The 14,054-nt window shown below is 41.2% G+C and overlaps 1 protein-coding gene across 3 annotated transcripts; it reads right to left on the minus strand.

Annotated features, from left to right (window-relative positions):
* Window positions 1-371: 371 nt before the first annotated feature.
* dusp8b (dual specificity phosphatase 8b) lies at window positions 372-11,924 on the minus strand. Of its 3 annotated transcripts, none has more exons than XM_017702093.2 (5): window positions 11,517-11,924; window positions 3,638-3,804; window positions 2,829-2,988; window positions 2,415-2,538; window positions 372-2,267 (listed from the first exon to the last, which is right to left on the minus strand). In XM_017702093.2, the coding sequence occupies exons 1-5, from the start codon at window positions 11,653-11,655 to the stop codon at window positions 1,238-1,240; spliced, it is 1,620 nt and encodes a 539-aa protein (XP_017557582.1). In that variant the 5' UTR covers window positions 11,656-11,924; the 3' UTR covers window positions 372-1,237. The 3 variants fall into 3 exon arrangements, with proteins under 3 accessions (XP_017557582.1, XP_017557665.1, XP_037395636.1); XM_017702176.2 differs by having other exon boundaries at window positions 11,547-11,923; XM_037539739.1 differs by lacking the exon at window positions 11,517-11,924 and adding an exon at window positions 5,395-5,639.
* Window positions 11,925-14,054: the final 2,130 nt, after the last annotated feature.

The raw sequence follows: 14,054 nt of genomic DNA on the forward strand, positions 1-14,054 counted from the left end.
CGGCATTTTCAAATTTTGTCAAAAACTGAAAAATAACAAAAATGGAGCTAAAGGTTTTCATCTGACAACAGCGATATATTTGTGGTCATTTGAAGGGGTTAAATCAGCAGCCTAGGTTTGTTAAATGTAATTGGTCAGATAATGAGTCACACAGAGTAGGTATGGAGTAGCCTGTTGACTGACTTAACTAAGTTAGATAGTATTAGTATTTCTCCAGTTTCCATTTTATGACTAGTATTATAGAAAATAAGAGTAGGAAAGAGGCTAATCCCATTTTGCTGGCCTAATTTGAGCACAGTGCAAACCAGCCTTTCTCTGAAAGGTGAAAATAGTTTTGTGTATGATTATCACAGAATGAAACAGAGACAAAGGAATCTTCAAATATTATATTATTGCTCATTGCCAGAATGAAACCGATACAATAAATTAAAACAATAATGCATGAAACATTAAATAGTCCATTTAAATTGCAGTTACCTTTTTTCTTTTACATATACATATGTAATAATTCTGCATACATGTAAAGCTTAGTACTGCTAGGATGCAGCTTGTCTGTTTGTAGGTAGCCAGCCATTTCTGAGCATGCCCAGTGAACAGTAGTATGTCTGAGTTCATCTCAGTTTAACACACAGTCTATCTTCGCAAACTATTGAATCCTCAAGGCAGCTGATAACACTGTTGACAATATTAAAGAGCCCTCTAAAATGATCTTAAAAATGGAGCGTAAATATAATACAGCAATTCTTTTACTTTAAAGTTGTTCTCAGGCTGATAGAAACAATCTATTGCTTTGTAACGAGCTCATTCATATTGACGTTTCTTTAGCCATGCTGTAAAATAAATTTCCCTAGTGTGAATCCTTCATGTGGAGGGCATCTCAAGATGACACGTCTGCACGAGTTTATTTTTGCCCTTTGGTGTGACTTATGTCATCTACTCTATTATCCCTATCACAAAAGTACAGGGAGCACCAAAGCTCTACAGCACTTTGGAGTCTGAGCCCACAGTTCTTTGAGAACATAGCGCAGTGGCTCATAATTGCATGCATCTGTGCATGCAATATGTCCTTTCCCAACTGGTCTCTCTCTGGGTAATCTCTGTCCAGTCAAGTAAAACCATATGAGAGAGAGCAGATCTTTCAAAATAGAGCTCTCTAGTAATAAAGTCTTCTTTCATGTAGTATCTCTGAGCTTTGGAAGCTTCACAGTGGCCAGTATCACTTCAGACCCTTTTTGTGTCATGATACCTCGATGACTTCCATGCTTCCGGAAAAGCTGGACTGCTTCCCAAGCTTGCCAAACTCTTCTGTGCTGCCAGTTGTGATCTCTTCAAACTCCATCTGGCAGCTGCGCCGCTTGAACTGTGTCTCCATCTGAGGTTTGTCCCAGGACATCTGAACACTGGAACTGGGAGCACTGCTCAATGATGCATAAGTAGAAGTACCACCAAATCGCACAGAACTACCAGCAGTTGTCACTGAAGGGCCATCCAGGTCAGAGCCAAAGAACCATGGGTGTTCTTCTGTGGGTGTGATGGGTGTGGTGGCTTGGGTTGTGCTTCTGTGCTTGGTCCAGATGCCAGAGGTATCCAAGGGCAAGCTTAGGAAGGAAGATGCCTTCCCATTGGTGCCATGGACAGGATCATGTACTACCGGAAATCGCTTATTCTGATTTAGATTGAGGGAAATAGTTGTAGCTGATAACCTCTCAAATTTACCATTGTCTTGTCTGTCCATCCGGTGACTTATCTTTGGTTCTATCACAACAGGCGAACATCGTGATTCAGGCGGATTTGGGATATCTTGAGATGAAGCGTACCGGCACTCATGGTTGGTGTTCTTTGGACTATTGAGCTTGAAAAGCTTGGGCATATTTTCTGAGTCTGTTTGTGAGATACTGGGGGAGGTTCGATGGTGCTGGTTTGAAGAGTAGACAGACTTGATGTCGAGGGAGAAGGAGCACTTGAGTCGGTTGTTGTGGAGGACTTGGTCTGCAGACAGGTTGAGGCTGCTGAGGTCTCTCTGCAACGAGGTAGGTGAGGGCAGCTTGGCTTTTACCACGACCATTTCTTGGGTTCTTTGGTAAGGCTGGCTATTCTCTGTGCTCTGCTCCACTATAATCTTAGTGGCATCCTCGGGGTGATCAGTTGTTGACCTCAAAGGGCTGCATGGTAAAGGGGCCTTCAGCTTTAAATTTCTCTCAAACTCCAGCAGCTGTCCTAGGAAGTTGAAGTTAGGAGATATAGAGGGCCGACGATCCTTCACAAACCTGTGGAAAGGATAGACACAGAGAATTGTTTTTTGCTTTGATCCACATTGCTTTGTCAATGTTTTACATCTTTCTTAGTGGTTATATCTCAGAATATTGGCCATTTCATCCACAGCAAATAAACCTTAAATAGTATCTAATAGCTACCTGTAGGCATCGTCCGATGACAAGCCCATGGTTTTCATGATGTAAGCGATTGCAATGGTTGCAGAGCGGGAGATTCCTGCCAGACAGTGGACAATGACTCTACAGTTTGACAATTTGGCTTTGTCTGGAGAAAGAGGGAGAGTATGAAAGAGAGGGAGAGAGAGAACCAGTGAAAACCAGCAATGCCATTACAGCACCAGTAAAACATCAGGGTTACATTATTTTCCCACCTCAAGTGCTGACAACACTCAGACCTCCCATAAAGTGCTTCTCCGAAATCTGAATTGGTCTACCGTAATTTTAACCTTCATTATTACAGTAAATGGAATAGTTGAGCTATTCTGGGTCGACCCAGTCAGGCTTATTCCCTGTGCTGTTTCAGCAAACCGTATGGTTTGAGGCGAATATTCTTACCAATGAATTCATTGGTTTTCTCCAGCCAGGGGAGCAGCTTTTCACAGTAGCTGTCATTGACGGGAATGCGCAGGAAGTGGTTCTCGCTGATGAAATCTGGCTTTGGACAGGTGTTACTGGCATTCAGGACATAGGTGATACCATTCTGAGCCATGAGTTCCTGTTCAGACAATCCAGAGGGTGGAAAAGTTGAAGTCAGTGATAAAGATAATGGCAAAGAATGATTCGAGATGGACTGAAAAAACAAGATTCAGTCAGCAGATTGCAGACTGTTAGCTAGGATAATTGGCCCATATTTATCAAACTTCTTAGAAGAATGCTGATCTGAGATCAGTTTATGCTTTTAAGCACTGAATAGGATGTGGACAGATGAGACTTGGTCTTATGTTAGATTTCTTTCTCTGAGATGCTTGATAAAAATAAATTTGAGCCAATGTTTTTTGAAGCCAGGCAAGACAAGAGACATATCCTTTATCTCTTTCACTGTCAGAGGTATGCAAATATAACACAGAACAGTTGAATGCCAAGATTTTTTTACCAGTGAAACCACTTGTTTTGACAGTGCAGTTTTCAGTGCAATTCAACTTCACAAAAAAAGGAAAATAATTTCAAGGAATGTGCTCTGTCTCCTGCCGAGGGTGATGTAATAGAATGTATGCAACTTGTAAACAATTTACTGATGCAGACAAAACCCATATATATATATAGAAAGTTAATCGAGTAAAATTTAGATGTAGAAGCCAAATATGTCCTAATATGAAGCTAAATATACGTCTTTGCAAAACCGTTCGATAACCCGTCCTTCTTACCTTGTTGAGGACATCTTTCTGTGAGCCCAGGTACAGGTGAGGCAGAATGCGGGTTGGGCCCAAGTTGGCCACAGGTAGGCATGGTTGAGACAGGCTGAGGGGGAGTATAGATGCCTGCTTGCTCTCACACAGATCAGGGAAACAGGAGGAGAAAGCGGCAAAGCCTCCTAGAGGACAGAAAGAGAGGCAGAGTACGGCTTGAAATTTCTTGAATATGACATACACAACAGTAATAACAATGGAGGGACTTTCCTAACATCCTAACACTCAGAGTCACATAAGAGCTCTCCCACAGGAGTGCAGCTGACTTTCCGCATCCTGCCTGACCAAGGCATCTGTAACTACACTAGCAGACCCAGCTAGAGAATCTGTACCTTCATCTAGAGACAGTAGAAGCCTTCTGTTGGTTCTTAGACTTGGTTCTTAATGGAATTCTTTGGGCAGTAACCTCAGCACTGAGGCTTAAAAGAACACATTGTTTTTTAACTTGCCACATGTGTAGTATGGACAATCGTATTTAATGCTGTAATTTTGAAAAGAAGATTGACTTCAAACACTTTGCAAGCCACTGGGTAGTGGCTGAACTGCATCAGCCAATTTTTGCTAAAACACTTCTTAGAGTTCTTTAATCAGGGTTGTTTGTAAATTGAGCTGGAACTTGTTTTCCAGGGGAAAGAACTGGTGGGAGCTCTTTGCCAGCATAAAGGTGTGGGTGGAGCTTTCACAGGCTCCTGTCTAATTGCTTATGGATACCTAGAAACCTTCAGGAAAGTGAAAATACTTGAAAGTACTTTCTGTTCAAAAGCTGAGTATAGCTTTGTGGCAAAGGATGCAGTTATTGCATTATGGAGTTAAATATTTGAAGGTTATTCATGTAATTTTGCAACTGCCCATTGACTTCTATTATAAATGACTTTCCAGTCAACAGGTTTTCTGTCCTTTTCTAAGCACAGGGATATGGATTGAAGTGATCTCCTGTGGTAATTGATGCCATGATCCTGATGTGTCCCACAGAGATTGAATTAAAAAATGTTGACGTGCACCTTTAATAATTAAACTACTGTTATATTTAGTAGTGAGCTTCAGCCAGTGAAGGCTGTGAACCAAGTCCAGTATTTGATTGCCAGGTTCATCCAAAGGAATGATAAAACAGGGTTGTGAAAGGGCATCACTGTCCCTTTAAGAGGCAGATAGGGTGTCAGTGTCTGCTTCTCCGCTCTCTGCTTCCTGCATGATCTCATCTCCTCTCCCAGAGAACAGCATCACAGTATGGGAATGAAATAGGCCACAAAACACATCCACCCAACCATGGTCCAGGGTCTTACTCACACGCATGCACTAACTTTAAAAACTGGGTAAAAGAAACATGTAAACAACCGCAAATATAAACAACTACAAACACCAATGGGCCAAAGAGCACAAAGTGGAATCCAGGACTTGTAATCATACATAAGAGCACATATTACTCACTTAGACAAACAAGCCCTCTCCAGCTCCAGCCACTGACCTTCCTCGAGCAGTTTCACAACCTACGTTGGTGTATTTTTGGATCTTACAGCTCTAATAGTGCCGGTCTCAGCTCCCTCCCTCTCTTTAGCAGCATATTACCTCACGCCTAAACACAGCACCAAATTAGCCCTGCACTAATGGGCACATTCAAACGCCTTACACACAGATTCTCTAATTCCCTTATTTAGTGCATGAGGAAACAAGGAAAAGACGTGAATAAAAGATAGACAAAAAGAAAAGCAGCCTACCGTCTTCTAGGTGTGACCAAAGAAAAGAAGGCACCAGTGTAGCTGCTTAATTTAGACCCCTGTTCTGGAATCAGGCTTTCAATCTGTGAGGTGTGAGCTCAATTTCCAAGTAAGGCTGGCAAGCATGGGCAATGACATCACCTCGGATTAAAAGCTCAGGCTTGGCTTGATCTCTTGATCGTTCATCTCACGCTTGCACAAACACACACATGCACCGACCATGCTCTTGCTGTCATAATAAAACTTTGTATCTCTGAAATGGACACGTTATAGGAGGAGAACAAATTCTTAAAGGACCCGTATTGGGGGGAAAAATCATTTTTTCATCAGTTTTATAATACAGGAGTTTTCTTTAGTATTTAAACAGTGTTAAACATTTCCAACTGTACAGTCCATATATGTAAAACAACCGGCAAAAGCAGCCCATTTTGATTTCAGTTTTATTGATGTCATACAGCCATATGTAAAAGTTTCAACACCTCTGGTTATAGTACATGTTGATTTTCTAGGTGCAAACAAGTTCATCCTTTGCAGGGAGGACACTTCAATATGAACGCTCACAATTTAAATTTTTCTGAGTTTAACATATTTGAAAGAAAAAAAAAATATATATATATATATAAAAATGATCCCATAACTTTTGCACAGGCCTCGTTTCATTTTATTTTTGAAAGATGATAAAACATGATGTTATTCCAAGAAATTTTGGACCGTTTCGATCTGTCCATTCATTGTAAAAATGTTTACATGATGTAGAAGAAATGGCGTTTAAATAAATAAATAAATAAACAAATAAACAGAGTTTTGATATGACAGCGATGACGCACGCACACAAACTTACTCACTCAGACGAGCAAAGGCGGGTGGGAAGGCATTTAGAAAACGCTTGAATTATGAAAGGAAGGAGCGAAAGCTGGAAATAGGAGGACATGAGAGCTGAATTTAGGCAACAAAGCATGAAAGAACAGATGAGCTCAGAGCAGTGAGGTAAGAGTTGGTAAACAGATACATGTGACTGCAAGAGAGAAAGAGAACAGAGTGAAGCTTGATATCAGGCTTCATGTACCCATTCACCCGAGCCGTTCATTCGTTCATTTGTTTCTTCATTCATTCTTTCACTTGCTGTTTCTGCCAGGTCGGCCGCTCATTTGCCTATTCTTAAGGAAACAAATGAAGGAAGCCCACGTTTCTTTGTTTCCCTGTTGTCAGTGCATGTTTCACATGAGATCACTCAGCGAGGCCATTATGCCTTATAGTGCATAGCAGTGAGTCAAAGCACACAAACCTGTCCCAGATGCTTTAACTAGCTTCTTTACACTCTGACTCATGAATGACATCATGACAGGTCCTGTCACGAACGGCCTCGGCGTTACACAAGCTGCATCTGCTGCGTGCAAAGCCAGCGACTCTCCAGCCGGGGCTTCGCAGGCCGCTGTGAGAAACCTCAAGGTGGTGCAAAGGTGAGAAGTGTGTTTTTCTAAGTACTGCCCTTTGATAATGGAGGCGCGTTTCCCAGTAATACCAGAGCGCCAAACCCTCCTTAGTGCACTGAAAGGTCATACTTTCAGTGTTATAGAAAAGCAGCAGTGTGCAAAAGTCGTAGTGCGCCTGAGAAAGTTAGGTTAAAAGTATTTCCCTCAGCAGTTAGCATCTATTTGCACTGAAAAACACAGAGAACACACCTCTAGTGCACAGTTACTGTTCACTTGCTGGATTTTACAATTTGGGAGAAATGAAACAGAAAATGTGGCACGTGTTGTGTTGTTATCCAATTTGTTAAACTTGGCAAATGAACAGAAATTGGTCATTAAAATTTCAACAAAAAGTCATATTTAAATGTGTCCCTTGTAGATGATTTGTTAACTTATTTCTACCTAGAAAACCAACATAACATCATTTGACCAGGGGTGTTTAAACTATATGTCTGTCTGAAAGAGTGAGTTATACTTTTTCGAAGTTTTAACAATGTTTACATACTATATTTATATTATTTTAAAAAAAGAGAGAAATTCAATGTCTCTGATATGGGCCATGGCTTTGGCTGGCCTGCTTGGCACTGTGAATGCAGCCTCTATACTAAAGTATAGTTTATATTTTTGTTTAATGCAAGTTTTTATTTATTTATTTATTTATTTATTTATTTATGTGAGGTGCCTGGAAGGAAGTGTGTAGTGTAAGGCAGGACAGGAAAAGGCTGGAGGGTACTGAGTGATTATTCTAGCTGTGGCTGGCCCTTTAAAGCTCTGCTCAAGGCCTGTCTGTTTCTAACTATTAAAAGCAACTGCCAAGCAGTATGACATCATCGCTCAACACATGGGTGGCCAGAGGGCTGTCTCTGGGTTTCTGTACACACACACACACACACACACACACACACACACACACACACACACACACACACACACACACACATGCATATGCACCAGTTGTGTCCTACACCCACGACCTGTTTTGGCTAACACCTGGTGTTACCAACTCAGTACTAGTTTCCTAGCTTTATAATGTGGTCAGGGTCAAGGCCTGTTACTGACAGAGAATGAGGGCAGGCACACATTTGAACTGAATTAGGCATAACTGAATGCTGCCATTACATAATGTAGGCGTCAGTGTGTTACAGTGGAGCATAATAGAACAATAATCACAGGTTAGTTGATATTAGGTTACTTTTACAGTCCCTTACATTCTAGCTAATATCCAGGATAGTGTGAGGTACAAAATTCAAAGTACTTGATAATAATTTAGGGTAACATGATGGTTTAGTTCTGGAAAATGACTTGGAAATACCAAACAGGATATTAGAATACATTTTGGGTACAGTCTCTAAAGTACTGTGTAATTACTTTGGGTAAAATGGTGATGAATAAGGCCGCATGGAGACGCAGTGGGTAGTGCTGTCACCTTACAGCATGAAGGGTCTGGGTTCTCTGGTCAACCAGGGTTCTTTCTGTGAAGATGTTTGCATGCTCTCTGTGTGGGTTTCCATTAAAACCACAGTAAGAATCATTGCTTTCTTGTACAGCCCAGATTCAGTATCGCTTATAGGTTATAGCATTGGTGCAGATACTGGGTGTGCATTGGTGGGAAATGTCCATCCCATTTCCTAAAACTACCCAAGATCATTTTGCACCCCCAGGTAATAGACAAGAATGACTCTTATTAATTTGTTCAATCTTTTTTTGCATCATCTAACTACCTGCTGCTTTTTATCCCAAATAATTACACAGTGCTGTGAAGTTTGTGCCACCAGTTAATACCTACAACCTGTTGGGTATTTAAGTGTAATTTATGTAAATTGCCTTGGAACTTATGCTGCTCAATTACCCAATCTTTGGCGTTTGTACCTCACACTTACCTGGTTAATACCTAGAACTTAAGTGACCATAAAGAACGTGCTACCCAATAATTCATAGATAATGCATCACCATTTGAGGTAATCAATAGTAGCTTGTCCTCAATGCTCCCTCCAGCATATGTCTCATAAGTCTCAACTGTGTTGTATCAATGCTTAAATCTTATCAATGAAAACTTTAAACACAAAACTACAGTTTTGCATAAATCATGTTATTAGTCATGTGTTCCTTCCTGTAGAAGAGCAGAATGTCCATTTGAGCAGTCTGAATTGGCTACTTACGCTTTGATGACCATCAATAGTGTTGGATGTAGCATGGTGTAAAATAAGTGTTGTGAAATATGAGTTTAAATTCTTCTAACGACCTTGGTTACTAACTTAATAAGGATTTTGTTACTTGCATTATTCTGTGTCTCTGAAAGAATGACATTACTTTCATGCAATGCAATTACAGTATGTTTCATCTATATTGATTATCTGTGCCTGTCCTTTTACCTAATCTGCATGTGTGCATGCTACCTGTGAAAGCTTTGATTATGAATGTGAACAGCATGACTGTGGGGAAAAACTGTGAACTGTGCAAGCAATCTCTTGAAGCATCTAGTCATGCTAATATGATGATGGATAAAGATCCCCATGCCGAAGAAGAACGAGATATCATCTAAAGAGACCTGACATGATTTTCATTCAACTCTGTAAGGTTTAAGTTCAATTCTTGAAGGTTTTGTTTAAAGGAGCCAAGGCAGGGACAGTGACGTGCCTTTTAAATGGCATCTACTGCGATTGGCTGTTTCTTTCCAAATAATGGGCTGAGAGGGCTATTGTGTGTTTCTTTTGCACTTTCCAGTTGATACAGATTCAACAAAGTTTAGAGAGTAACACAGACGTGAAGCAATAAGTAGTGAGATTACTTTTACCAAGAGTGGCCATCAGTGTGACTTATCAGCCAAGATTAAAGGTTTCAGTATCAATATTAGAAAAAGAAAAGTGGCCTTGTGCCATCTTTGGTTATCATTCATTGATGTTAGATGTGTCATGCAACAGGTTTGGCGTTATTGCTTCAGACTGTGGCAACAGTTCAACATTCCTTTCTTCTTCTTTGCCTAGGGCTCATTATTAACAAGGTGACATCACTATCCCAGATAGAGTCTCTGTAGGCCAGGCTTAGGGGCCTTCCTAGTTAGCATCATTAGGGCTGAGTCAATGAAACTGCAATCAAATAAAATGTCTAAACAAATGCCCCGTTGCAACTCTCTTTCAAAGCGTGTACAGTGAGTAACACATCCCCTTTTTGTTGGGAACAAATAGCGCTCATCCCAAACAGGAGAAAAAAAGAGTCAGAGGGGGCAGTCCCCACTGAAATGATATCATCCTATATGCATGGCCTGCTAGCCTGTGTATATGTGTGTTGTGGTGGGGGGTTGCTGGGGGGGGGTTAAATTCAGCGCAGTGTTGCATTTAAGTCTTTGCTTAGCAGCAGCCTACAACAAACTTGAGCTAAATATGTGCACGGGGGGCATGCCAGCTCAGGCAAGTAAAGGCACATTCAGACTGAGGGCAATGATACCATACCATTTCTGCCATGCCAGGAATCATCAGCCTGCCACTATTTGGCAATACTTCATTAACTGGGGGCTCAAAAAGCAGGACAGTATTTAAATTAGGATCCAAAAGTTCTACGGAGGTAAATCCAAAGTCATTTTCTACTCTCAGCGAATGTTATCTCATTCAGAATGACAATCGTGATAGATTCTAATATGTTTTAGCATACAACAGCATACAAAACAGATCAATTTAAATGCCTTTAACACCCAGTTCTGTGATGAATTACCCTCACACAGTCTATGAAATACTGAAATGTGGAAGAATGAAGGAAACGTTTCCAAAGAGAACTCATTGTGTATACATATCGCATTCACTCTCTTCTTCAACAAGACTGAATGAGAGAGAGAAAAAAGCCTCAGTCTCACTTTACTATAACAGTGCATCCTAACAACAAGGGTACAAGAGGGATTAACCTGCTAATACTGGCGCCCAGCAAGCAGGCCTTAATCCAGTGTCTATATTCGCTTATCTACACAGCCAGAGTCAGCTCATGCTAACCATAATTCTTGCAGCTCAATATGTCATGTAATTATGCAAAGTCTTCTGCGTAGTGTTTACATTAATCAGAATGCTTACAGTTTCTTTGTCTTTCTTATTACAATTCATAAACTCTGAGCATGATGAGATTGCATATGACGTGTACTTTTGTGTATTATTGAGTTTGGGAAGCTAGGTCGATTAACGTCCAAACTTTAAGGGTCTGTATTTGGGTCTACACTTCCTCTTTCTTACAACTACACACACTTTTTCATGCTTATAGCTACAGAATTCACATATTAGTTTCATAGAAATTACTGATTAATAAGCCTGCAGTTCAGTGGGTTAAAGACATTACATGTCACAACCTGTCTTTGCAGGTTGCAGAAATACACAACTGAACACTTGAAAACAAACAACAACTCTTTCATTCAGTCAAGCATTCACTCACTCATCCATGCAGTTACTTACTCACTCACTCATTCCTACACTGACTCATCCTCTCACACACTCACTCATGCAGTCATTCACTCACACGCTCAAGCAGTCACTCACTCATCCATGCAGTTACTCACTCACTCACTCACTCACTCACTCACTCACTCACTCACTCACTCCCTAACTCACTCATGCAATTATTCACTTATGCACTCACTCACTCACTCACTCACTCACTCACTCACTCACTCACTTCCTCTGTCTGACCCATGTTCGTGCCCACCTCGTAGGTCGCGTCCCTCTTTGATGCGCCGCACGCGAATCTTCAGCTTCATCTCACTCTCGTGCATGTCTGTCCACAGTGGAGGAGCAATCACCACGTCAACCGGCATCCAGGCAAGCACTCAGAGTCCACTCAGGATCCACTCAGGGTCCACTTAATTCAGTTTAAAATAATTTCTGCAGCACTTTTTACAACAGGGTCCACTCAGTGTCCATTTAGTGCACAGCCAAAACTGAAGAGAAATCTTCACAGCGTCCACTGTGACATTAGAAGTCAACTGCTACCAGCTGTTCCCAAATGAGTTCGTTCGCCTCAGTGTCTGTCTGATGGAGCTGCACTCTTCACTGTCCGTATGAGTGTTCGAATCTGACTTGAACTGCGAGTGCAGTCCGTCTATTGTGGAACCTCCTCCCTTTCCCCTCCCTCCCTCCCTCTCTCTCTCTCCCTCCCTCTCTCTCTCTCTCTCTCTCTCTCTCTCTCTCTCTCTCTCTCTCTCTCTCTCTCTCTCTCTCTGAATGAGCTCACAGCCTGTGTGTGCAGTGGCTGTGCTCCACTGGGGCCAGTGTTCACTAATAGCTCATGTGTAAGGCATGTAAGCACATTCCTTACTCACCACACAAATATGCGGCCACCTCTGGGGCCGCCACTGTGCTCAGGGGGTAAAAGGGCTCCTACGCCAGGCCGGACACGGCCCTGTGTGTTTGTGTGTTTGGAGAAGGAGGGGGTATAGTTGTTCTTTGTAATCAACAAAGGAACTCTAGTTGTGTTTTGCAGGACTGGATTTATTACCACAGAAGTCAGCGTTGGTTTACGTAATGAGTGCAGTCACCGCACACTCAACCTGGACTGTAAGTCAGAGGAAATTTCTGATCTGACTCATTTACGGTTGGTAAGACGTAGATATTTGTCATTTTCACCAGGTTTGGTAACAATGTGACGGCATTTACATGAACACGTAAACTTCAGGTGTAATATATAGTAACTAGATAGATATCTCTACAGTATCTAGCTCTCCCATTGGTTAGACCAGGGGTCAGCAACCCAAAAGTTAAGAAGAGCCATTTTGTCCTTTCTACAACAATCAGACCACCTTGGGAGCTGCAGCACTGTATGTCCATTTTACCATCTTGGCTATAAATATGTCTCAGTATATGCTAATGTAATAGCAAAGGCTAACATATTCAATGCAAACGAAAACACAGACTTTGCTCTGCTTTAAGCTTTAACTCAGCTATAGCTGTTTTTCTCACATCTCCAGCAGGGAACTTTTCCAAAAGTAGAGAGTTTCTTGAAAATGTCTCTCAACGTTAAATATAAATCAGCTTCTAAAATCAGCATCTCATTCGACAGATTCCTGTTCAAATTTTCCCGTTCCACCTTAAATGGCGCCTGAGGTGCCAGAACTGCTGCACTTTAAGGTGGAACAGGAGAATCTGAACAAGAAGCTAGCAAGCGAGAAACTGGCTTCAGACGTGTGACTTTTTAACAGTTTCTCGTGGCATATTAAACGTAACAGGAAATGAGCTGAGTGCTTATTAAATAAGTCTATTCGTCTCCAAATTATCGATGTTCGTCTTCCATTTATTAGCTCTAGCCAGGCGAGACTGTTGTCTGCGTCACTGTGCCCAGGAGTCTGCATGCCAACCTTCAGGGTTAGTGAATAAGCAGTTATACATTAACTCCAGCATTTAAGACCGTGTTTTAACGACCAGCAGACCTTTATTTTACTGCAGAGGAAGACTATTTAATTTTTTGTTTTTTAAATCTGCTGTGGAGCCACAACAAGGCAGTAAAAGACTCTGGACCCATCTGAAGACTGAGGCCTTAAACATTACTGACAGTGACATCAGTCAATGATGTTTTGATTTTCAACGAATGGAACCAATTTGTAAAAAAAAAAAATCGGACTCTAGGTCTTCTAGAATCCTAGCTACATCACACACTGGATATGAGTGGAAGACTGAGCAAGTTTCCGTCGTTTGTCAGAAAGTCGTAAAAAGCACTACAAGGCAAAACGTCTTTTACAACCTTCAAATGTCTGAAAAGAATGACCAACAATTTGTCATATGAGTTAGCATTAGCTTAGCACTAACATATTGACAGAACTCTATAGGGGTGCTAGAGGACATTAGCGTTATAGTAGAGGTGTATTTTTTTCATCGTTGGCCATGTTTTGACATTTATGGACCGAGCTGAAGGCTGAGCTCTAACGCCCACAGTTGCTACTGAGACAGACAGACAGACAGACAGACAGACAGACAGACAGATAGACAGATAGATAGATAATTATGTGTACTTTACTGATGCCCAAGGGTGCCACATGCACTTTATATTGTGTGAACATTGCATGATGAATGGACCAATAAAAGTCATCCAAAATGATATTTTTGCATTAAAATAAACTGAAATAATGAAGTCATCATTTCAGTATTTGAGGTTTTGTTATGACAGTGATGATATACATTTTATGAAATGCAAAGGCAAGAAAAATGGCACTGCATTGAAATG

Source organism: Pygocentrus nattereri, chromosome 7 (assembly GCF_015220715.1).
Source record: "Pygocentrus nattereri isolate fPygNat1 chromosome 7, fPygNat1.pri, whole genome shotgun sequence".
Classification (NCBI taxonomy): Eukaryota; Metazoa; Chordata; class Actinopteri; order Characiformes; family Serrasalmidae; genus Pygocentrus; species Pygocentrus nattereri.

Bases quoted from the DNA above. Each gene is read 5' to 3' on its own strand.
- dusp8b (XM_017702093.2), bottom strand. From the start codon at position 11,655: ATGCCGGTTGACGTGGTGATTGCTCCTCCACTGTGGACAGACATGCAC. The intron at 2,989-3,637 runs GTAAGAAGGACG...TTGTCTGAACAG, and splicing joins AGAAAGATGTCCTCAACAAG to GAACTCATGGCTCAGAATGG. The intron at 2,268-2,414 runs GTAGCTATTAGA...TCCTTTCCACAG, and splicing joins TCATCGGACGATGCCTACAG to GTTTGTGAAGGATCGTCGGC.